This window comes from Pseudophryne corroboree, chromosome 11, assembly GCF_028390025.1.
Source record: "Pseudophryne corroboree isolate aPseCor3 chromosome 11, aPseCor3.hap2, whole genome shotgun sequence".
NCBI lineage: Eukaryota > Metazoa > Chordata > Amphibia > Anura > Myobatrachidae > Pseudophryne > Pseudophryne corroboree.
In genome coordinates this window covers 203,462,596-203,487,511 of record NC_086454.1, presented here as the reverse complement: position 1 = coordinate 203,487,511, position 24,916 = coordinate 203,462,596, and the positions used below count along the sequence as shown (strand labels likewise).

Here is a 24,916-nt window from a genome sequence, read left to right as displayed (position 1 = left end):
AGTGAAAAAATCTGTCAGTGCTAGCACTAGTGTGTTTGCGCGAACCAGGGTTCACGCAAGAGCACAAGCCCCCGGCGTCCGTCGGAAGAAGGAGGACATCTGTGGAGGGATCCAGGAGGATTCCTGATCACAAGCCGGACGTGCTTCAAATAGGTAAGCAGCAGGGGTGAGGGAGCATTCGCCATCCGCAGTCAAGCTCTAAAAATATTGTATTTTTGGAGCTTGATGAATGAGGTCCAGTCCAGATACGTGCAATGAGCTAAATGGCTCAAAAGGCACAAGCTAGCACCAGAGACAGATTTATAAGCAATATATGAGCCAAAGCGTACATCTGGGCATTATACACAGGTGCAGCAGTATAAACTCCTGGAAATTCTGTGAATTTTGGTCAGAGATAGGTGATCAGAGATAGATTACTCCAGAGGTTAGGCTATAAAAATTATTAGAATAATGCAAAGAAGATATTTCAAACAAATTCTGTGTATTTTTCATATACTGTACTTTATTCAGTTAAAACTCTGGCACAAACATTCTTATGACAGGAAAGGCTCTGCCTCACCTGCCTCACCACACCACACCACACCACACGTCACTAAGGTCCACATACTAGTGTATAGGGATGCCGGACCAGCTTGGTAGAGAAAGGTAAGCAGGATATATCTGTAATATCTCCTGCGTTACCTTTATGATGAATGGCCCAAAAACTTAAATTCTACAAAAGTAGGTGAAAATGTTAATTTTCATCTACTCTTATTAACCGTGGCCACTAGCTTTCTCATGCACCCCTGTGTGGACTCTATTATCTTGAACCTGTCTCAGCTGTTCCTTAGCAATCATCTCTGAGCCAGTGCAAGGTGACTAGTGTACCTTTAAAAGCCATAAAGTGTGTGGCAGGTGCACATTAAATCTAGCAGGCAGATGATGTGTGTAACAGCAGTGAAATAGTCAGGTTTTAAGACTCTGTGATAGTGTAGGACCTGCATGAAGGTGGGGTACCTTGGCGATCGGTTTGTAGGCTTCCGTGCATTGGCCAATCCACTAACTAAACCCCCATCATTTATTTCTTGAATTGTTGAGGATAAGTGAGCTTACTTTGGTGAGTGCTGGGGTTTTTTGTTTGTATGTATTAGAGTGATGTGGTCATGGGCTACATGCAACCCACCCTGTGAGTGGTAAGTGCAGCTGTGTACCCCGCTTCTGGGATGGTGAGTGCTGTGGTTTTCTATTTGTGTTTTCATCTACTTTTGTAGAATTTAAGTAATAATGAAAATGCCCCTAGGAGCTTTGGATATCATGCAACAAAAAAATGAATAGTAAGAATTTTGTTAAATCATTGTGACTGTAGAGTTTTCAAACACAAAACTAGTTATACAAGTTTTCCTGTAACCATAGCAATACATTGAGTCATTGTGGAGAGGAGTGTCACACTGTTTAAATAATATGCTTTCACACAGCCTTTTCCACAAGACGCTGAGATTACAGCAACACAGCAACATGGCTCCTCAGTCAATCCTAATTACAGGATGCAACAGAGGGATTGGATTGGAACTTGTCCATCAGCTCCTGGAGCAGCCGAATCCTCCTAAACAAATCTTTGCAACATGTCGTAATCCTGATTCCCTGCAGAATAAGGTAAAATTACATTTTTAAATTTATAATATATTAAACTTAAACTCTCATTTTAGGAGGCATTATTTTGACTTATTCTAAACAAAAGCTCAGATCATATGAATTATCTCTAAAAATAAATTATATTAAATAAAACAACCCCTCCCCGTCCCCCACCATCAGAATAAACTTTGTCCAGAAACAACTTGTGGAAGAAAGTGGAAAGTCATTGTTCATCATATTACCAGATATGTGCCCTCATATTTTGCTAATTCCATTGATCTTAATATTAATTACATTGTAGAGACTTCTCAATGTGAACCATACTGTATATTGCACAAAGATACAAGCTTTTCTATAAATGTATTATAAACAGATTCACATTTTCAATGAATATATTGCATTGACCAATGAATGCTTCCTGCCTCAATACGCATATAAATACCCAGTTCTGGATCTTCAATGTCCCGTTTAGGTGCTGCTGTACCCTGTTTTACATTCCTAATGCTACATCATTTGGTCTTCTACAGTGTCCCATATGTCTGACTGTTGTATGAAAACAATTTAGACATAAAACATTGTATATGACTAATTAATAATTATTCATATCGATAATAAGACCAATGATCTTGAAAGTGCCAGACCTACAAATACCTCTCAATTACGTATATGGGCCCTCATTCCGAGTTGTTCGCTCGCAAGCTGCTTTTAGCAGCATTGCACACGCTAAGCCGCCGCCTACTGGGAGTGAATCTTAGCTTATCAAAATTGCGAACGAAAGATTCGCAATATTGCGAAAAGACTTCTCTGTGCAGTTTCTGAGTAGCTCGAGACTTACTCTTCCAGTGCGATCAGTTCAGTGCTTGTCGTTCCTGGTTTGACGTCACAAACACACCCAGCGTTCGCCCAGACACTCCTCCGTTTCTCCAGCCACTCCCGCGTTTTTCCCAGAAACGGTAGCGTTTTTTCAAACACTCCCATAAAACGGCCAGTTTCCGCCCAGAAACACCCACTTCCTGTCAATCACATTACGATCACCAGAACGAAGAAAAAACCTCGTAATGCCGTGAGTAAAATACCAAACTTCATAGCAAATTTACTTGGCGCAGTCGCAGTGCAAACATTGCGCATGCGCAATTAGCGGAAAGTCGCTGCGATGCGAAGAAAATTACCGAGCGAACAACTCGGAATGAGGGCCATTGCAAAATGATCTTCCCTTTGCCAGCCCTCATACTACATGCCAGAAAGAAAATGTGTCATTTATTATACCATGAGCCTTAATTGCCCTTAATTATAATAAAAATATTAAGGAGAATATGTATTAAATCGCGGTAGTGCCACAATTTTTTTCAATACGCATCACAATGGGAATAATCATGTTTGCATGATTATCCCCACTATGTACAGTACTAACTGTAACTCATTTGGACAATTATAGCTACATACAGTATGTGGGTTATTTTGGTCCATTAGATATTTATACATCTGAAATAGAAAATTTAATTTTGCCGTTATTTATTTTTATACAGTATATGACATTGGGCCTGATTCATGTTTGTAAGTAAAGCAAAGTGTCTGGAACAAACCATGCTGCCATGCTAGCGGAGAAAATACATTTATATTTTTTTCTGCGCAGGTTGAATACTGGCTGCTTTTGCATATAGCCCAAAATGCTTTATTTTTACACTACAATTTAGATTTCAGTTTGAACACACCCAGTAGCACTGAGAGGGAGGGTGGAGCTGGTAAACATGACCCTGACCCGGGCCCACTGCCCCCCTTCCCCCGTTGTACATAGCATCGGCAGTTGGAGTGGGGAGAGAGAGGAGTCACTGCTGTATGCTCTGCTGGGGAGAAGCAGCTGCAGAAGCAGTTTGGGGTGGGGGGAGGACTGGTAATAGATGCACTACATGAGATGTAGTAATTAGGAAAATAATTTATTATATATAACATCGACACACAAACGTTTTTATTCCTATAATATTAGTTAACCATCTCATCTAATTAAAAAAGTACCCCTAATGAAAAGTCTTCGCAGGTATGCATAGAAACATAGAATTTGACGGCAGTTAAGAACCACTTGGCTCATCTAGCCTGCTCCTTTTTCCATTGCCTGAATCTAGGAAGCACCACCAACTACGTTATCTACGTCCTATAATTATTCATACAATATTTGGTTTCATATAATTCATACCTCCAATACCATATAAATGCCATCTTGGCAAACTACGGTATAAGAGAAGTATCACGTATGGAATCCATACCTTGACCCAGGGGCGTTTTAAGAGAGGATTAGGCCCGTGTTCAGCCTCCTCCGTCGTGCCCCCTCCTCTCTGCCTGGAGCGCTGTAGAGACTGAGCACTAGAGGGCTCAGACTCTATTGCGCATGCGCAGATCTCCAGGAAAATGGGGCAGCGGATATTTTCCCTGAGATTTCTCTACTGCGCATGCGCAGAACTCAGAGAAAATGGCTGCTTGGACATTTTTACTGTGTTCTAACGGCGCTGCGGATGCCGGCGCTGGACTTCGGAGGGGTGAGTATTTTAAAAATAGGTGCAGTGTGTGTGGTGGGGGCCACCTCTGGACTAAGGGGCCCGTGTGCACCGCACACACTGCACCCATTATAGAAACGCCAGTGCCTTGACCTTCTAAAATCTTAGTGCTACAGACAGTACATAGGGGGTAATTCCAAGTTGATCGCAGCAGGAATTTAGTTAGCAATTGGGCAAAACCATGTGCACTGCAGGGGAGGCAGATATAACATGTGCAGAGAGAGTTAGATTTGGGTGGGGTGTGTTCAACCTGAAATCTAATTTGCAGTGTAAAAATAAAGCAGCCAGCATTTACCCTGCACAGAAACAAAATAACCCACCCAAATCTAACTCTCTCTGCACATGTTATATCTGCCTCCCCTGCAGTGCACATGGTTTTGCCCAACTGCTAAAAAATTTCCTGCTGCGATCAACTTGGAATTACCCCAATAATCCTGAACTTTCGGACTCCACACAAATTATATGGAAGCCACAGGAAATACAGTAGCCTTGAGGTACTATTCTTGCACCTTAAGCATATAGAAGTAGTTATTGGAGATGAATGACCCCAAGTGGTTCAGTGAGTGACAGCAAATGTAAGGCAAGTGTAATTGCCACATTAGGGGCCATTAAATGGATCCTGGGAATCTGTGTCTCAGAAATGTCAGCTGATGCACACGTTAATAATGTTAGAAATATCTCAAGGGCAAGGGTATGTTATTAGGAAATACTGATTTGTTTGTTTTACACAATGACAGTAATTTGTCATTCTGGCAGTTACAACAAAAACAAATTTGATTTCATGCAAGGAATGGAAGTCACGCAACAAATCGCTAGCAAAGCCCTCAGGTAAGCTCTACAGTGGTCCTACTCGTTAAATAATTACCATATTCCTTTATTTTTACAGAAGCTGAATGACCTTGCAGCTAAACATTCAAGTGTGGTGGTAATTAAATTAGGTATGTTATCCAGTGATCTTCTGTTATAATAAATTACATTTCACTTGTATTCTAATACATAAGAACAACATTGTTGAGAACTACTGTACTCACTATTAGGGCCATATTTAGGACTGTGGGGGCTAGGGGTGGGTTAAGAGTGGAGAGGGACCGTGTGCAGCCAGGGCTGGACTGGCCCACAGGGGTACAGAGGAAACCCCCGGTTCGCACTACTGCCTGGGGGCCCACCCCCTCCTCTAGGGATTACTGTAGGTTCCAGACTGTTCCATTATTAATCTAGTACATTATCATGCATGCACTACAGTATTTACTGTATATATTTATCAAGGTGCCCAACCCATGCAAAATGGTTAGGCAAACCAATATGGCAGGTGGGCACACCCCCACTAGAGACTGGCACCACCCCTAAACATAGGCCCCTACCACTACATCCCCCCAGTGGGCCCTACATACCCCAGTCTGTAACTGTGTGCAGCAGGTTCTGTACAGGCCTCCTCTTTGGCAGCACAGTAGACTCTAGCTTTGTAACAGAGAGTAATCAAGAGAAGAAGGTGACTAGGTGCCTATTAACCAGCCAAATACCTGCAGCTTATTCAGTAGGTATACTCAACCCATAAACAAACAAAAGTGTTTAGAAAAAACAAAGGTGAAAAAGCGCTGGTATAAGGCTAAAAATATTAGCTTTTATTTAAAAAAAAATTAAAAACAAAACCAATATCTCAATCAATACAATACTGTAAACATACAATGGCCGGCCATAAAACTACAGTAATCACACCATAAACTATAAGAACCGAACCCACCCGAACTTCACCATCCGAGGCCAGATCCGAGTCAGGCTCGGGTTTTCCTACCTGACTCGGAAACCAGGACGAGGCAAAACGTCATCATCCCACTGTCGGATTCTCGCGGGGTTTGGATTCCATATAAGGAGCTGCGCGCCACCGCCATTTTCGCTCTGGCATTGGAGAGTGTAGAGAGAGGATGTATCTCCATCCTCAGGGTCCAGCATCAGTTCAGTGGTAGTGTCTTGTGCTGCATCAGTCCAGTCTTCTGCTGCCATATGTCCAGTGCTGCTGTATAAGTCTAGTCCAGAGGTGCTGTGTTGTGCTGCATCAGTCCAACGGTGGTGTCTTGTGCTGCATCAGTCCAGTCACAGTGGTGGTGTCCCCTGCTGCCATATGTCCAGTGCTGCTGTATAAGTCCAGTCCAGTGGTGCTGTGTTGTCCTGCATCAGTACAGTGGTAGTGTCTTGTGCTGCATCAGTCCAGTCACAGTGGTGGTGTCCTCTGCTGCCATATGTCCAGGGCTGCTGTATAAGTCCAGTCCAGTGGTGCTGTGTTGTGCTGCATCAGTCCAGTGGTGGTGTCCCTGTGCTGCTGTATATGTCCAGTGGTACTGCTGTACAGCCTGATTAAAATAATACAAAGAAGATACTTATGACACATATTCTGTGTCATAAGTATCTGCTTTATCCTTCATATTACTTTTTACCCTGTAAATATCTGTGTTTAATGTGTGTTGGAGGCACTGCTGTTGGTGCCTCCCGCTGTCAGTGTAAAGGGCCGTAAGCGGGGGGCGGAGCCAAGTACTGGGCAGTGAAAGCCCATTAAAAAACCCAGTAGAAGCGGCACTTACTAGGAGTGCCGCTTTGACAGGGGCGTGCTGTCAGCTCACAGGAAAGCACGCCCCTGTCACTGAGGAAGCTGTGATAGGGCAGTGGGCAGGGCCAGCCCTGTCATTGCATCTGGACCTGGTACAAGCAGAGATGGCCTTAGACACCCACCGAGATGCTGCAGGGTCGTTACCAGGAATGCAGTGTGGTCGTGGTGAGGATGGAGAGAACGGGTCCCCTCCTCTTAGTTAACAGTCACTGCAAGACAAAATCGCCCCCTTCTTAATCTCTGCCAGTGCTCCCTCCTGTCCACAGGACCAGGCCAGCCCTCTTTTTCCCCTCTACCCCACGATCTCTTGTTAATATGACTAGGCCAGCCCCCTTAAGCCCTGTGCGGGGTGTGCTCTCTCCCAGCCAGAGGACCAAGCCCTGCAACACTTCTTCCCGTCCTCGATTCCCCTCAGTCTATCCAGGCTGAAAGATCTAGCCCCGCCCCCTTTTTCCACTTAGCCAGCCCAGTCTCCGATTCCCTTCTAACCTGCTCTGGTCCGGATGGAGGATCAGACACCGTCCCCTTCTTCCCCTTAGCAGTCCCCAGTTCCCTTTTCCCTGCTTTGTCCCTGCTGGAGGTCCAAGCCCCGCCCCTTCTTCCTCACAGCCAGCCCTGCAACTATTCCTCTACCCTGCTCTATCCCGGCCTGAGGATCAAGCCCCGCCCCCTTCTTTCTCACAGCCAGCCCTGCAACTATCCCTCTACCCTGCTCTGTCCCGGCCTGAGGATCAAGCCCTGTCCCCTTCTTTCTCACAGTCAGCCCTGCAACTATCCCTCTACCCTGCTCTGTCCCGGCCTGAGGATTAGGCCCCGCCCCTATCTTCCACACAGACAGCCCGGAAACTATCCCTCTACCCTGCTCTGTCCCGGCCTGAGGATCAGGCCCCGCCCCTATCTTGCACACAGACAGCCCTGCAACTATCCCTCTACCTTGCTCTGTCCCGGCCTGAGGATCAGGCCCCGCCCTCTACTTCCCCTCAGTCAGTCCTCACTTACCCTCTACCTAGCACTGTCCCAGCTGTAGGACCAAACCCCACCCCCTCCTTCCACCACTTCTCTTCTGATTTATCCCGCTCTCTCCCAAGGGCCCTGTCTCCCCCTACCACTCTACCATGTCACAGTGTCGCCCTTGACTGACTCTAACGCTGCGGTGGACAGAGAGAGGACTTCATCATAGGAAGTTCATGCGGAGAGTGGCACAAGGATGTGTAAAATGTAGGGGGTCATTCCAAGTTGTTCGCTCGTTGCCGATTTTCGCAACGGAGCGATTAAGGCAAAAATGCGCATGCGCATGGTACGCAGTGCGCATGCGGTTAGTATTTTAGCTCAAAACTAAAGTAGATTTACTCACGTCTGAACAAAGATTTTTCATCGTTGAAGTGATCGGAGTGTGATTGACAGGAAGTGGGTGTTTCTGGGCGGAAACTGGCCGTTTTCTGTGAGTGTGCGGAAAAACGCAGGCGTGACAGGGAAAAACGCGGGAGTGTCTGAAGAAACGGGGGAGTGGCTGGCCGAACGCAGGTCGTGTTTGTGACGTCAAACCAGAAACAAAACGGCCTGAGCTGATCGCAATCTGTGAGTAGGTCTGGAGCTACTCAGAAACTGCTAAGAAATTTCTATTCGCAATTCTGCTAATCTTTCGTTCGCAATTCTGCTAAGATACACTCCCAGAGTGCGGCGGCCTAGCGTGTGCAATGCTGCTAAAATCTGCTAGCGAGCGAACAACTCGGAATGACCCCCGTAGTGCAGTGCAGTAATTTAGTGCAGCGTATTTAGTGTAGTGATGTAGTGCAGCGTATTTAGTGTAGTGATGTAGTGCGGCGTATAATGGCGTATTTAGTGTAGTGATATAGTGCGCGTATAAGGGCATATTTAATGTAGTGATGTAGTGCGTGTATAAGGACATATTTAGTGTAGTGATGTAGCGCAGCATATAAGGGCGTATTTAGTGTAGTGATGTAGTGCGGCTTATAAGGGCGTATATAAGGACATATTTAGTGTAGTGATGTAGTGCGCGTATAAGGGCGTATTTAGTGTAGTGATGTAGTGCGCGTTTAAGGGCATATTTAGTGTAGTGCTCGTATAAGGGCGTATTTATTGTAGTAATGTAGTGCGCGTATAAGGGTGTATTTAGTTTAGTGATGTAGTGCGTGTATAAGGGTGTATTTAGTGGAGTGATGTAGTGTGGCGTATAAGGGCGTATTTAGTGTAGTGCGCGTATAAGGGGGTATTTAGTGTAGTGATGTAGTGCGGCGTATAAGGGGGTATTTAGGGTAGTGATGTAGTTCAGCGTATATGGGGGTATTTAGTGTAGTGATTTAGTGTAGAATCGTACTGCGACATATAGGGGGGTGTACAGTAGTGATTTAGTGCCTCATACTGGGGGGATATCGTGTACTGATGTAGTGCAGTGTATTGTGGGTATGTATGTAGTGTAGTGATTTAATGCTGCGTAAAGAGTTAGTGAGGTAGTGCGACATTTAGAAGAGATTTAGTGCAGTGATGTGATGTGTAGCAGGGATGTAGGGAACACACTGCTGTTGAGATGGGATGTCAGGAAGACACTGGGGGCATTTATGACACACAAGGAAGGAAGCATATGGCGGAAGCGCTGTTGTGGATTAAGCACGTTCACTGATAGCAGCCTGTTATTAAGTGCCTTGTATTTCTCTAGTGGGGGGGATATATATTTTTGCACCTGGGTCCACCACTTGCTAGACCCACCAGGTTCTGCTTTGGGCTGGCTCCTGCGATCAGAGCTCTCAGCTCCAATCAGGCAGCTCAGCTGGGAGCCGGCAGCAGCGGGAGCTTACTAGCCAGGATTCCAAGAGCAGTAAGTGAGGGCAGCGAGGAGCATAAAATATGCCCACGTTAGTAGGGCAGCTGTGCATGACCAGCAGCAATCCTCCCATATGCCTTTGCGGAAACAGTGATACTGTCTCCCTGCAGCCATTGCGCCATCCCACAAAGCGCACTAGCATTACTAATGTGGGGCATTACTGAGTGGCATTATGTCATTACTAATGTGGGGTATTATGTGTACAGTGGTCACTAATACTTTGTGGCGTAATGTGTATAATGGGCACTACTGTGTGGTGTAATGTGAATAATGAGCGACACGGTATGTGTAATGTCAACCATGATTGTTACGGTATGGTGTAAATGTCATCAAGGAGGATACGGTATGTTTATTCTCTAGGGAAAGACAACAAAGTCCATAGGACACTGCACAGGCATTGAACAATTATCAATAAATTGTAGGAAAACCAACCAATGCAGAGAATTATTTGGCCATAAAGAAAAGGCCCAAAATTATATCAGGTTGGAGGTGTGCCACTAAGCTAAAGTTGCAGTATATATTTCTGAAGGTGATTAATGTAGACCACTAGTGGGTACTCCCCTTTTTTAATGTAGTACCCACTAATGGTCACCTTCAGAAAAGGATACGGTATGTGTAATATCAACAAGGAGCGTTACCAGTGTAGTGTAATGTCACCAGTTTTTGGCCTGCGAGCACACTGTCCCTATTTCAAATATGGGGTCACCAATGCTCTTGATGTCATAGGGCACTAAAATGAGGGTCGCTATGGGTGAGGGGTGATGGGTGTTCCTGGCTGCTACTGTGATCTGTGCTGCTGTGTTACAGCTGCTCTGCTGGGAGAGGGCTGCTGGGTTAGAGACGGAACTAGCAGCAGTGCTAGGGGGCACCAGCCAAAAGCTTGCCTTGGGCATCAAATAGGTTTGGGCCGGTTCTGCGTACAAGGCTGTGTAAGGCACGGGCGCCACAGTTAGGAGTGTGCCAGATTACAGAGTTGTTTGCACCCTATCCAGATCCTCTCTGTAAACTGCACCACTGACAGGTGTCTAGGTGACCCGGGAGTGTCATGGAGGGGAGGTTCATGGATCCATGGTCGGACTCTGTGACAGGGGGGATCTCTACAGGTGCTGGGAGCCCCGCAGGGTGAGAGGGCTTTCGTGCAAGGTGGGACCGCTGCTGAGTCTGCCTGTCAGCATGAGAAAGGTTCTATCTGAGGAAGGGGCATGTCTACAGCCACAGTGACACCAAGCCCCCCCCCAGAGCCGGCCCCTAGCAATTGCCTAGCATATCTGGGACAGTGTTGGATCCAAGGTGATCTGTAGCACTGTGTGCCTGTGACATTGGGAGCCAAGCTAGTTCCCCCCAGGTCGGTCCCATGCCCCCTTCTGCTGGGCCGGTTCACACTGTGCGCAGGGCCATATAGCCGCTACTGCGATCGGTGCTCTGATTGGGTAGTGGTCACTGGTCTTTTAGTCACAAGCTACAGTAAAATCTGTTTTCACCATCCTCTCACATCCTCTGCCTGTCCATCTCTTTCCTTTGTGTGTCTCTTTCCACCATCCTCTCACATCCTCTGCCTGTCTGTCTATTTCCTCTGTGTCTCTTTCCACCATCCTCTCTCATCCTCTGTCTGTCTGCCTGTCTGCCTCTTTCCTCTGTGTGTCTCTTTCCACCATCCTCTCACATCCTCTGCCTGTCTGTCTATTTCCTCTGTGTCTCTTTCCAGTTTCCACCATCCTCTCTCATCCTCTGTCTGTCTGCCTGTCTGCCTCTTTCCTCTGTGTGTCTCTTTCCACCATCCTATCACATCCTCTGCCTGTCTGTCTGTCTGTCTGTCTGCCTGTCTCTTTCCTCTGTGTGTTTCTTTCCACCATCCTCTCACATCCTCTGCCTTTCTCTTTCCTCTATGTATCTCTTTCCACCATCCTCTCACATCCTCTGTCTGTCTGCCTCTGTTTCTTTCCTATATGTGTCTCTTTCCACCATCCTCTCACATCTGTCTGTCTGTCTGTCTCTTTCCTCTATGTATCTTTCCACCATCCACTCACATCCTCTGTTGCCTGTCTGTCTCTTTCCTCTTTGTGTCTCTTTCCACCATCCTCTCACATCCTCTGTCTGTCTGCCTGTCTGTCTCTGACAGCGGGGAGGGATCTGAAAAGAGCCCTCACCTGCACAAGCTGACGCATCAGGGACGTCTGCGGTAACTGGCATCGGCTTGGGGGTGGTAGCGAGTATCAGCTCTGCAGTGGTAGGGGTCATCAGCGGGACTCAGCGAACATTATGACTGCAGTGCCTCACCAGTCACTGACCTCACCGCATGCCACTGTACTGGCGTATAACTCCAGTGCTCCTGCCATATAAGTCCAGTGGTACTGGCGTTTAAGTCCAGTCCAGTGATACTGCCATATATGTCCAGTGGTACTGCCATATAAGTCCAGTGGCACTGCCGTATAATTCCAGTGATCCTGCGGTATAATTCCAGTAATACTGCTGTATAATTGCATTGATCCTGCCATTTAATTCCAGTGGTACTGGAGTATAAGTCCAGTGATACTGCTGTATAATTCCAGTGGTACTGCTGCATAAGTCCAGTCCAATGGTGCTGCCATATAAGTTCAGTGGTGCTGTCCTGTGCTGTATATTATTTACTCCAAATAAAGGGGTTATTAATATTTAAACCAAATGCTTTTCACAGGGTTTGCCCTGTGTGGTGTAGAGGTACGCTCTCCTGTACCGCGTATTGTTATATAACTTCAGAAAAACAATGGAGAATAAAAATTTGGAGGATAAAATAGGGAAAGATCAAGAACCACTTCCTCCTAGTGCTGAAGCTACTGCCACTAGTCATGACATAGACGATAAAATCCCATCAACGTCATCTGCCAAGGCCGATGCCATATGTGATAGTAGAGGGCATGTAAAATCCAAAAAGCCAAAGTTCAGTAAAAAGACCCCAAAAAATACATTGAAATGGTCTGAGGAGAAACATAAACTTGCCAATATGCCATTTACGACACAGAGTGACAAGGAACAGCTAAGGCCCTGGCCTATGTTCATGACTAGTGGTTCAGCTTCACATGACGATGGAAGCCCCCATCTCCCCGCTAGTAAAATGATAAGAGTTAAGCTGGCAAAAGCACAGCAAAGATCTGTGCGTTCTCAGATTATATCACAAATCCCCAAGGAGAGTCCAAGTGTGTCGTCGGTTGCGATGCCTGACCTTCTCAACAATGGACGGGAAGAGGTGGCTCCTTCCACCATTTGCACACCCTCTGCAAGTGCTGGAAGGAGCAACCACAGCCCAGTTTATTATATTCAAATTGAAGATGTCACTGTTGAAGTACACAAGGATGAGGATATGGGTGTTGCTGAGAAGGAAGTTGACGATGAGGATTCTGATGGTGATGTGGTTTGTTTACATCAGGCACCGGGGAAGACACCTGTTGTCCGTGGGATGAATAACCCCATTGTGATGCCTAGGCAAAATACCAAAAAAGCCACCTCTTCGGTGTGGAATTATTTCTCCACAAATCTGGACAACAGGTGTCAAGCCGTGTGTTGCCTCTTTCAATCTGTAATAAGTAGGGGCAAGGAGGTTAACCACCTAGAAACATCCTCCCTTATACATCACCTGCAGCGCATTCATCAGAAGTCAACGTCAAGTTCAGAAACTTTGGGTAAGAGCGTAAGCAGTCCACTGACACCTAATTCCCTTCTTCCTCTTGTACCCAAGCTCCTGCAAGCCACAATACCAACTCCCTCAACGTCAACTTCCTCCTCAGTCAGGAACGTCAGTAGTCCTGCAGGCCATGTCACTGGCAAGACTGAAGATTCCTCTCCTAACCGGGATTCCTCCGGAGGATCCTTGAGTGGTACGCCTACTGCTGCTCTTGCTGCCGCTGCTGTTGTTGCTGCAGGGAGACGATAGTCATCCCAGAGGGGAAGTCGGAAGAGCACTTGTACTACTTTAAGAAGATGAAATATGACAGCAGTCATCCTTTTGCAAGCGGATAACTGAGGCCTTGACAGCTATGTTGGTGTTAGACATGCATCCGGTATCTGCCATTAGCTCAGTGGGACTTAGAGAATTGATGGAGGTAGTGTGTCCCTGGTACCAAATCCCATCTAGGTTCCACTTCACTAGGCAGGCGATACCGAGAATGTATAGAGACGTCTGAAAAAGTGTCCTCAGTGTCCTAAAAAATGCAGTTGTACCCACTGTCCACTTAACCACGGACATGTGGACAAGTGGAACAGGGCAGACTAAGGACTATATGACTGTGACAGCCCACTGGCTACGCTGTGTATCACCGCTTTCCATAAGAGGTACACCGCTGACAAACTCTTACAGAAACTGAGGGACATCATCACACAATGGCTTACCCCAATTAGACTCTCCTGGGGATTTGTGATATTGAATAACGTCACCAATATTGTGCATGCATTACATCTGGGCAAATTCCAGCACATCCCATGATTTGCACATACAATTAATTTGCTGTTGCAGAATTTTTTGAAAAATGACAGGGGCGTGTAGGACATGTTGTCGGTGGCCCGAAACATTGCGGGACACTTTCAGCATTCAGCCACCATGTGCCGAAGACTGGAGCGCCATCAAACACTCCCTGCCCTGCCATCACCTGAAGAAAGTGGTAGTAATGAGGTGGAATTCAACACTTTATATGCTTCAGGGGATGGAGGAGCAGTAAAAGGCCATTAAAGCCTATACATCCACCTACGATATAGGCAAAGGAGGGGGACTGCACATGACTCCAGCGCAGTGGAGAAAGATTTCCATCTTGTGCAAGGTTCTCCAACCCTAGTCACACGTGAAGTCAGTTCAGACACTGCCAGCTTCAGTCAGGTCATTCCCCTCATCAGGCTTTTGCAGAATCAGCTGAAGAAATTGAAGACGGAGCAATTTCGCAAAGTATGTGGGACTGGTGGATGGAGCCCTTCATTCACTTTGCCAGGATTCAAGGGTGATCAATCTGTTGAAATCAGAGCACTACATTTTGGCCACCGTGCTCGATCCTAGGTTTAAAGCCTACATTGTATCTCTGTCTGGCAGACACAAGTCTGCAGAGGTTCAAACACCTGCTGGTGAGAAAATTGTCAACTCAAGCAGAATGTGACCCGTCAACAGCTCCTCCTTAATTTTCTCCTGCAACTGGGGCTGCGAGGAAAAGGATAAGATTTCCTAGCCCACCCGCTGGCAGTGATGCAGGGCAGTGAGGAGCGAGTGCTGACATCTGGTCCAACTGAAGGACCTACCAACGATTACTGACATGTCTACTGTCACTGCATATGATTCTGTCACCATTGAAAGAATGGTGGAGGATTATATGGGTGACAACATCCAAGTAGGCATGTCAGACAGTCCGTATATATACTGGCAGGAAAAAGAGGCAATTTGGATGCCCTTGCTCAAACAAACTGGCTTTATTTTACCTAAGTTGCCCCCCTCCAGTGTGTACTCTGAAAGAGTGTTTAGTGCAGCCGGTAACCTTGTCAGCGATTGGCGTAGGAGGTTACTTCCACAAAAAGTGGAGATGATGTTCTTCTAAATTAATTATAAATTCCTCTGGGAAGACCTTTACCAGCAATTGCCTACAGAAAGTACAGAGGGACCTGTGATGGTGGATTCCAGTGGGGACAAATTAATACTATGTGAGTAGGAGGAGGATGTACACATTGGGGGTAATTCCAAGTTGATCGCAGCAGGATTTTTGCTAGCAATTGGGCAAAACCATGTGCACTGCAGGGGAGGCAGATATAACATGTGCAGAGAGAGATAGATTTGGGTGTGGTGTGTTCCATCTGCAATCTAATTTGCAGTGTAAAAATAAAGCAGCCAGTATTTACCCTGCACAGAAATAAAATAACCCACCCAAATCTAACTCTTTCTGCACATGTTATATCTGCCTCCCCTGCAGAGCACATGGTTTTGCCCAATTGCTAGCAAAAATCCTGCTGCGATCAACTTGGAATTACCCCCATTGATAGGGGTGAGGAATCAGATGATGAGGATGAGGTCGACATCTTGCCTCTGTAGAGCCAGTTTGTGCAAGGAGAGATTGATTGCTTCTTTTTTGGTAGGGGTCCAAACAAAGCAATAATTTCAGCCACAGTCGTGTGGCAGACCCTGTCGCTGAAATGATTGTTTTTTTTAAAGTGTGCATGTTCTGTTTATACAACATAAGGGTGGGCGGGAGAGGGTACTGAGGGTGGGTGTATAAGTCCAGTCCAGTGGTGCTCTCTTGTGCTGCATCAGTCCAGTGGTGGTGTCCTGTGCTGTATACTATTTACTCCAAATAAAAGGGTTATATACATTACTTATTTTATTATCCAAATCATTTTTACAGGGTTTGCCCTGTGTGGTTAGGGGTACGCTCACCTGTGCTGCATTTTATAATAGCTCCAAATAAAAGGATTATTATCCAAATTCATTTTACAGGCTTTACATCTGGGCGAATTCCAGCCCGTCCCATGTTGTTTGAGCCGCACACTTGTGTTGCTTAGCTTAGTCATACAGCAACTTCATTGCATCTCTTTTTCTTCTTTGCATGATGTGCTGTTTAGGGCCTAGTTTTTTTAAGTGCCATTCTGTCTGCAACTGCAGTGCCACTCCTAGATGGGCCAGGTGTTTGTGCCGCACACTTGTGTCGCTTAGCTTAGTCATACAGCTACCTTGGTGCAACTTTTAGGCCTAAAAACAATATTGTGAGGTGTGATGTGTTCAGAATAGAGTGGAAATGAATGTTATTGAGGTTAATAATACCGTAGGATCAATATTACCCCCAAATTCTGTGATTTTAGCTGTACGTGAAAAGTGCCCGCCGCACATCTCTAATATATATATATATATATATATATATATATATATATATAGTGTAACACTGTAGTGGAGCCGGATGCCGTTTCCTGGGGTAGATGGCAGCAAGCAGCAGCTGAGAAATCATACAAGTCCAGTGTTATGGTGCAACTGGCTGCAACCAGTTTTATTAAGCAGAAAATGAAATAAACATCAAAGGAAAAGACCTTGCCTGTCCGGCACTAACTATACAGAAGACGTTCTGACTGTCTCTAAACAAAAAACACAGAGTTTTCCAGTACCGTATGGCTCACTTGTATAAGAAAGCATGTCTCTCTCACAGAGATTCTGCAGTCTCTCCAGGCAGTCTGCACACACTGATCAAGCTAGCAACCTTATAACACTCTTGCACAGCTGAAAGCCCTGATTAGCCCTCTGTGAGGCCAAAGACCCGAACTGGGCCCAATGTCTGGAACTTGCCCTCTCTCTCTTTCAGGGCCCTTATCCAGCTTTTCCAACAAACTGAAAAGGCTCTAACAAAACAAAACATTTTCCTGGAAGTTTTCCTTTTTTCTAAAACATGTAAGACAAGAACCTGGGACAAACATACCTGCCCTCAAACACTATTCCAGTGTTTTTGTCACAATAGTTTATGGTGTGATTACTGTGGTTTTATGGCAGGCCATTATATGTTTACAGTATTGTATTGATTGAGATATTGTTTTTATTATTAATTTTTTTTAAATAAAGCTAATATTTTTAGCCTCATACCAGCACTTTTTCACCTTTTGTTTGTATCAGAGAGTACTTCTCTCTGGGAACATGGCGCCTGTGGTATGTTTCCAAAAACTTCTCTGCTGCACATGCATAAATCTCTGGGAAAGTTACCAGCACCATTTCCTCTGTGATTTCTGTCTGCAGCACCAAAGCAGGACTCCAAAGACGCAAGTATAATTACATGTATGTGTGGTGTGGGCCTGTGTGCACCACACACCTTGTGCTCTTTCTAGATACGCCAATGGTGGGTACCCTCCAGACCAGAGGAGGGTATACATAGGGGTATATTCAATTCAAACCGAATCCATTCGGACATGAATTTGTTGGAATGTTTCCGACAGAACCTATTCAATGCGGCCAAATCCGATTGGATTGAGATGAGGGTGCTGAGGGAGAGTAGCAGGGAGATGGGGTAAGCAGCGGGGAGATGGGGGTCAGCAGCGAGGAGATGGGGAGAGCTGCGAGGAGACAGTGGTGAGCAGTGGGGAGAAGGGGGAGAGCAGCAGGGAGATGGCGGTGAGCAGTGGGGAAGTGGGGGAGAGCAGCAGCTACAGCAGTTTAGCCGAAGAATGGGGCACCGCCGCCAGACCTCACCGCAGTGTCCATCCGGCACCAGCATGCAGGACCTCGCTTGAGGGAGCCGGATGGATGCTGCCGTGAGCGGCGGATGTGACACATCCTCCTACATAAGCTGTGCTGTAGCCGCTGCTTTCCCCCATCTTCCCGCAGCTCTCCCACATCTCCTCCTCTCAGCTCCCTTAGTGTCCCTCATCTCAATCCGACTTTTTTAAAAGTTGTATTGAGATGGTCGGAAAGGGGGCCAAAACCTGTCTGATTTGGCCCCATTTCCGACAGAAGCATGCGGATCGGCAGCTATTCCGCCGATCCACATGCTTTCCAACAAGTCGAATTCCCTGACTTGTCGGATTATTTTGGGGTATATTGAATAGGTCAGAACCCCATCTGACCTAAAAAAGTCGAAAACTGCCGTCTTTCCGACAGATGGCAGCTTTCGACTTCAGGTGAATACACCCCTAAATGTTATATGTTTTGTCAGCCAGATAGAATTGAGAAAATTAGAAATTATTGGTTTTGATTCTCTTTTCTTTGAATGTACAGTATTTGTTTTACTTATTTGCATGATATTTATGTACATAATATAAAAAAATAAGTAAGCAACATGGGGCTTTATTCTGAGTTGTGAATAAAGCTAAAAGAGAAAGTAACTGTGCACCTGCATAAAGTATGTTGCTCTGCAAGGGGTGTGAATACATTTTTTTATGCATGTATGGTAAATGGTGACTACTGCATACTTACCGACATTGTATTTCTCCTCTCCGGGAGAAGCCCGGAGAGGAGACGCTGCAGGTGTCTTCGGGGGGCCGGACTGTGACATCACTAAGCCCCGCCCCCACACCGGAAAATGCCACAATTTGTGGGTCCGCGGGAAGGGGGCGGGGCTAAAATGATGCGATTTGCGTCATTTTAACCCCTTCTCCACCCGACGGACCCGCGAATGCGGGAGGTTATCTCTCCATCCTGCTCGCATCACTAGGGTGCGAGCAGGATGCCGGAGACCTGCCCACTCTTCCGGGGGTGTGAGGGGCTGCCCCAAAAAACGGGAACCTCCCGCAGCTTCCGGGAGAGTAGGTAAGTATGTACTACTGTACCTTTGGATGTAGACCACCAATGCTGGATAGTTAAGTTTGGGCACAACCTTGCTAAATCTAAATATCTCTGCACAATTTGAATCCGCCCCACCTGCAGTGCAACATGGTTTTGCCATGGTACACATTTACTTGCTCATTTATGCTTTTTACCCATACAGTAGTTCTGACGAGAGCTTCCATGAGAAAATGAAAGTAATAATGACAGAAACCTTGCTGTGAATTTCTGAAAATGTATAATCCTTCTGTTTTAGGGACCTACTTATTAAGCACTGCCATTAGGCAGTGCAAATCTAGTATCCAATTCAGTGTGGTTAGAAACAGTGGATACAGAAATACTGGAGCAATTCAACATTGCTCCGATGCGTTACTCCAAAAGCCAGTCTATACTGCAAAAGTACCAGTGCACATCCATTTACCCCAGATCAATGAATAATGAAATAATTAAAGCTAGATAAAATGGGATTGATCTTTGGAGAGCTACAGGTTCCGGCATTGCCTGTCTCAGCTAGCTGGCATTTGCAAACCACATACAGGCACATGTAGTACACCAAAGAAAAGCAAATACAGTTTAATTTAAAAGCATTTTAATAAACACAACAGTTTATATCAGCCATCGTTTGTTTTATACTTACCTGTCCTCATTGTCTCAAAGTAGTCCTCTCCACTAGGACACCTGTAAAAAACAAACATACAAAAAAACAACAACAAAAGCTTTATTTCATTGTCCACTGGGGTACTCAGATGAACCAGGGCTGAAAATTCCAAGGGAGAAGGGGAAGGGGGGTTGTTTGAATGTGTTTTTACGAATTCACTTCCCTTGGGAAAGCCAACCTTATCTAAAAAAAACTGGCCTGTGACTGTCTGACATCAGGTTCCTCTATGGTCCGGCAGCCCAGGCTTACAAAGCTGAGCCCTATGCTGTTTTACCTCAAGATTTTCAGGTAACCCCCACTGAGCTGAAAGTACCACTGCTGGTTGTAAATTGGGTGAGATCCCATGCTTTTTCTTTTATTTCCATTTATTTATTTATTTATTTATTCTCTATTTTTAACAAGCAAAGGGAGGCAGACAGTGGGCCCGATTCAGGTTGGATCAATCCAACCGCAAATAGTACTAAAATGATGCATGCGCAGTGCCCATCCTGCGCATGAGCCCACAGAAAATGCGAACGCCTCTACCTGTCAATCAGGCAGAGGCGTTCGTGGGACAGGTGGGCGTCAACTCTCCGATTCCTAGGCCGAGACGGAGCGTTGCAGGGCGTGACTACAAAATGGGGGTGTCCCGGCACAAATGGGGGGAGTGATCAGGGAGTCACACGCAGCCGTCGTGATCAAAAAGACGGCGACGGGTCTCCTGCGGGCGTAGCCAGGCTTCACCAGCAGGAGGCAACCTTCATTTTAGTGATCAAGCAGAAATTGCAGTGCAATCGCAATTTCTGCTTGATCTAGGTGGGGGGAGCAGCGGTCAGCATGCATTTACAATGATTGCAAATTCTGCTACTTTGCAGAATTTGCAATCCACCTGAATCAGGCCTAGTTTCCTTCTACTTCTGAAATGTCATAAAATCATTCAGTTGGACAGAAAGTTGGCTGTCTGTGAAAACAGTTAAGGCCCATACACACTGGGCGATTTTGAGCTGAAAGCAACTCACTTTTGGTGTTTTGAGCTGCTTTCAGTTCAAAACCGCCTAGTATGTATGCCCCGGCGATGAGCGCTAATGCTTCATCGCCGGCGGCCGCCGCTCATCTGCTGGTATTACCAGCAGATAAATGGCGGTGTGGACAGCTTTCCATAGCATCCTGCCGAAGCTGTTCGCCCTCGCTGACTTCGCTGGGCAGGGGGAAAAATCGCTCAGTATGTATGCACTGAGCGATTTTCAGCCCAGCGGTGTCAGCGATCATCACTGTGCATACACGCTGGGCAAAAACGGCCAGTGTGTATGCACCTCTAGTTAAGTGTGTGGAATAACCATTTTAGTTGGACAAATATATTGGTAAGCTGGCTAGATGGATGGTTGGTTGAAAATCTGAAAGATTGGCAGATCACTCATTTAATACTTAAAATATAAATGCTGCTGATTGGCTTAAGGGCCCTACACATTAATAGATCCACCACCGAGCTGCCCGACGGCGGATACGGCCGATGGGTAACCCGGCGGCAGGGGGGGGCAGTGACGGGGGAGTGAAGTTTCTTCACTCCCCCCGTCACCCGGCTCCATAGAAGTGCAGGCAAATATGGACGAGATCGTCCATATTGGCCTGCATGCACAGCCAACGGTGCACCAGCGATGAACGAGCGTGGGGCCGCGCATCGTTCATCGCTGGTGCCTCCACACTGCACGATATGAACGTTATCTTGTTCATTAATGAACGAGATCGTTCATATCTTGCAGTCAAATCGCCCAGTGTGTAGGGCCTATTACTTTTGCAGACCAGCAATTGAAAGGAGCACAACTACAAACAATTTAGGCATCCTTTACATGTGGTTTGGATGTGTAGCCTACTGTATATTTGGCAGTGTAGCCTATATTTGTCCAAAACAGGTAATGTTGATTAGCAAGTGATGCATGCTGTTTAATTGCATTGTACCAGTTACACACACAGTTACACACAGCATTTATTGTAACTATATGCAAAGTATTCATATGGCTGATCTGACAATTGTAAAACATATGTGTTTTTTTATTTTTTCACTTGAAAATTCAAGAAGAAAATATTTGTGACCTGGATAAAATTTCTTTTTCAGCAGGATTCTAATCCTTGTTACACAGTGTCTCGCGCGCCTGTTTTAATGTAAACATTTTGAGATTGTGCTAATGTTGTGTATGTTCTGGTTAGTATGGAAAATGCTGTGGGAGACTGTCTTGCATAATAAAAATAATAAACCCAGAGTACTGTATTTGCAATTATCTGCACACAGCAGTCAGTATAAATGCAGTCACTGGCACTGGTAAGCTTTAAGAGTCTGTATGGTATATCTAGAAAAATACGTGATACTTCTACTGGATTCATACTGGCCGTCTTTCACAAATCTTTAGCCTGTTTTATTTGCAGTTCTTAATTTTACTTTGTATCTGTAGAAACCACAGATGACAAAAGTATCAAAGAGGCCGCCCTGGAAGTTGAAAAGCATTTAAAAGGAGCTGGGCTGAATGTTTTGGTTAATAATGCTGGGATCATGCCAGTGAGCACCCTGGAGTCTGCAGATGCTGAGGACTTGATGCGTGTTTACAACACAAATGTAATTGGACCATTATTGTTGGCAAAGGTAAATATACTAAAAAATAAACATTCACAATCCAAATGGCCAAAGTTACAATAAATGCTATCATAGATTCAGACAACTCTTTCATTATTAGCAAATTCACGTAGTGCAAAATATAAAAAATCAATTTCTGATTCACACATTTTTCCCACAGTCCTCCCAGCGTTAACCTAACTTAAGTTTTACTACTGATCAGCCTCATGCAGTTGTACAGTATATGGGCTTGGATAATCAGGCTGAAGCACTCTGTGGAGACAACAATGTAATCAAACTAATGCCCCAGAATGCCAAGCTCCTTGGCTGGAAATTAGTTCAGCTATTTAAAATATGCGCAGTGAGGAATCTTGTTTCATTTTCTGTCATCCTGTCTGTGCATAGTAGGTGGCAAGGTAACAGACACTCATGTCCACTGGCAGATATTACCTATGGGCTGCAGGACTGTAGTCCCCCAGGTGAAATCCACAACCCTGCTCAGTGAGCCAGATGCAGTCCGTGAGACTGCACTGGCTACACTGTAACTGATACCCCTTTTCCACTAGCTCAAAAAACACGGGTAAATGCACGGGGGCGCGCATTTACCCGTGTTTTTGGCAAGTGGAAAAGGGTAAACCCGGATCAAGTGACCCGTGAATCCTACCCGGCTATTTACCTGGGTAGGACACGGGAATGATCCGGGTAGGGTGTAGTGTAAACGGGAGCCGTGTCGATGCGACACGGCTCCCGTTTACACTGTATGGATGGGCGGCGCTGGGAGATCATGTGATCTCCCTGCGCCGCCGCTGCCGTGTAGCTAGAAGCGTCACCAACCCGGCATATGCCGGGTTGTGACTGCTAATGGGAAAGGGACCGAGCACGGGTCGCAGCAGGGGGCAGCTCCCGTGTCAGGCTCCCGGCTGCGACCCATGCTCGTAGGTGTAAAAGGGGTATGACAGTGACTTCCTATTGGAAATCCTACTTGTCAGTCACCTGCAGGACAGGCAGTCTCATTGGGAGGTGTTTCCTCCCACTGAGACTGCCTGATCAGGCTACGATTAGCAGAGAGTTGGCTTCCTATAGGTAGCCACTCCCTGCCTCTTCTGCCCTAGCCGGCTTCCATGGGCTGCAGTCAATGCAGTCCATTCCATAGAAGCCTGAGTTTTGCGCATGCGCAGATTTGCAGCAGCTACTGCACATGCGCCTCGTCCCGGTACCCGTCAGCTACTTTATATGGGTGCTGGGATCTGTTTGGCGGTGGGAGCAGGCAACAGGAACAAAGCAGCACCGACCTGGCAACACGCCCAGCGGCTGCCCTCCTCCTCCATCAAGTTAGGAGCCGCCGCTGCTCATGTCTGTTTCTGTGACAGGTACAGATGTGTCCTCATAAAATGTGGTTTAACCATGCCAAGTAGCTACTCTCTATGTTCCCAGTTCTGGTCGAATCAGAGATGCTGAGTGTCTTTGTTGCTAATAAATGTTCATCTTATTCGCACATATAAAACAACTGGAAGCAACAATGTGCAACATTAATACATCAGAGTGTGAATCTGTATACAGAATGCTATGATGCAGTGGCTGTGGCTTTGTACATGTTTAAAACTAATTCCTGTGTGGTTAAAGTTGCAGCACAGCATCTTTAGTACACTTTGTGCTGTGTTTTTCTGCATCTGGGATGCAAATAAGATGCCAAATGCAAAGAAACAGATTAAACACTACACCTCTCGACTCGCATCATGAGTCTTGTGCCATATTGATGCTAGGTGTAGGAGGACACATCTGTAGTGGTGATATCTGCCCTCTAACGGGCATATTTATTAATATTATTTTAGTCAAATAATGTTCAAAAGTGTGTTTTCACACTCTTTTCACATTATTTTATTATCACCTAAATGTACTAAAGGGCAATTTGTTTTGTAACCAGATAAAATGTTGATACTTGTAATGGGAAATATGATCTGCCTGAATTTCCAAATAATAAAAAAAACAAAAAAACAAAAACGAAGGGAGCACTGTGATAATAACGTTATCTTCAGATAGTGTTATCAGTTGTTACCATACTCCTGCACAGCCTTCTCTGCCTGCTGACAGTGAAGGCTGTGCTCTGATCTGGCGCTTGTGTTCAGCCATGTGTGTCTGCTAGACACACAGGCTGATTACTGTGTAAAAAAAAAAAGAAAGAAAAATGTATACTTGCACCCAGGGACCAAGTAATTGGTGATCCCATCATCTTATCAGTAAAGTAAGCTCAGAATAAATAGATTTTTTTTTCCAAATGCAATATCTTTTTTTATTTCACATATATTTTTTTTATACATTTTATAGTCACGGCTTACAGCTTCAATGTGCATGTATGAACCATCTAGCCAGATCAAGCATATGCAAATATATCAAGACTCTTACCCCTCCTGGCTTCTGCCGCTAAGCAATTGAGCATTATTCAGCTACTTCGGTGATAGTTACTTGATCAATTGTGTTGATCATTTAAATTTCCATTAGGAAAGATGGGGATAGAAAATGTCTTATACAGTAGCTGCTTAATAATAAAAAATGGCTTTAATGCTTAATGCGTGTTGTAGTCTTTAGCCTTTGTTTGCACAATTCTGTTTTTTTGTTAATAACAGATAAAAAAAGTGTGACTTTACTCTATTTAGCATGTCTATACTATAAAGCATACTTGTTCTGAATTAAAAATTATAGTTTTTTTTTGTATAGACAGTCTCCTATGATAACAGCAAAGTGGCTGCTCCACAGAGAAAATATATTATTAGATTCAATTTCCATGTGTGCCTGAGGGGTACAGACAGATGGGGACAGTGGGAATGATGTGGAAGG

General features: G+C 45.5%; 1 protein-coding gene across 1 annotated transcript in view; it reads left to right on the top strand.

Moving 5' to 3' along the window:
- The first annotated feature begins 1,464 nt into the window (after positions 1 to 1,464).
- LOC134969332 (C-signal-like) overlaps positions 1,465 to 24,916 on the top strand; it is a 119,332-nt gene continuing 95,880 nt past the window's right edge. Inside the window, exons 1-3 of the mRNA XM_063945238.1 lie at positions 1,465 to 1,632; positions 5,047 to 5,098; positions 21,924 to 22,111. Of these exons, the coding sequence (XP_063801308.1) occupies positions 1,495 to 1,632; positions 5,047 to 5,098; positions 21,924 to 22,111 (378 nt within the window). The 5' untranslated portion in view covers positions 1,465 to 1,494. The remainder of the gene's footprint in view (positions 1,633 to 5,046; positions 5,099 to 21,923; positions 22,112 to 24,916) is intronic.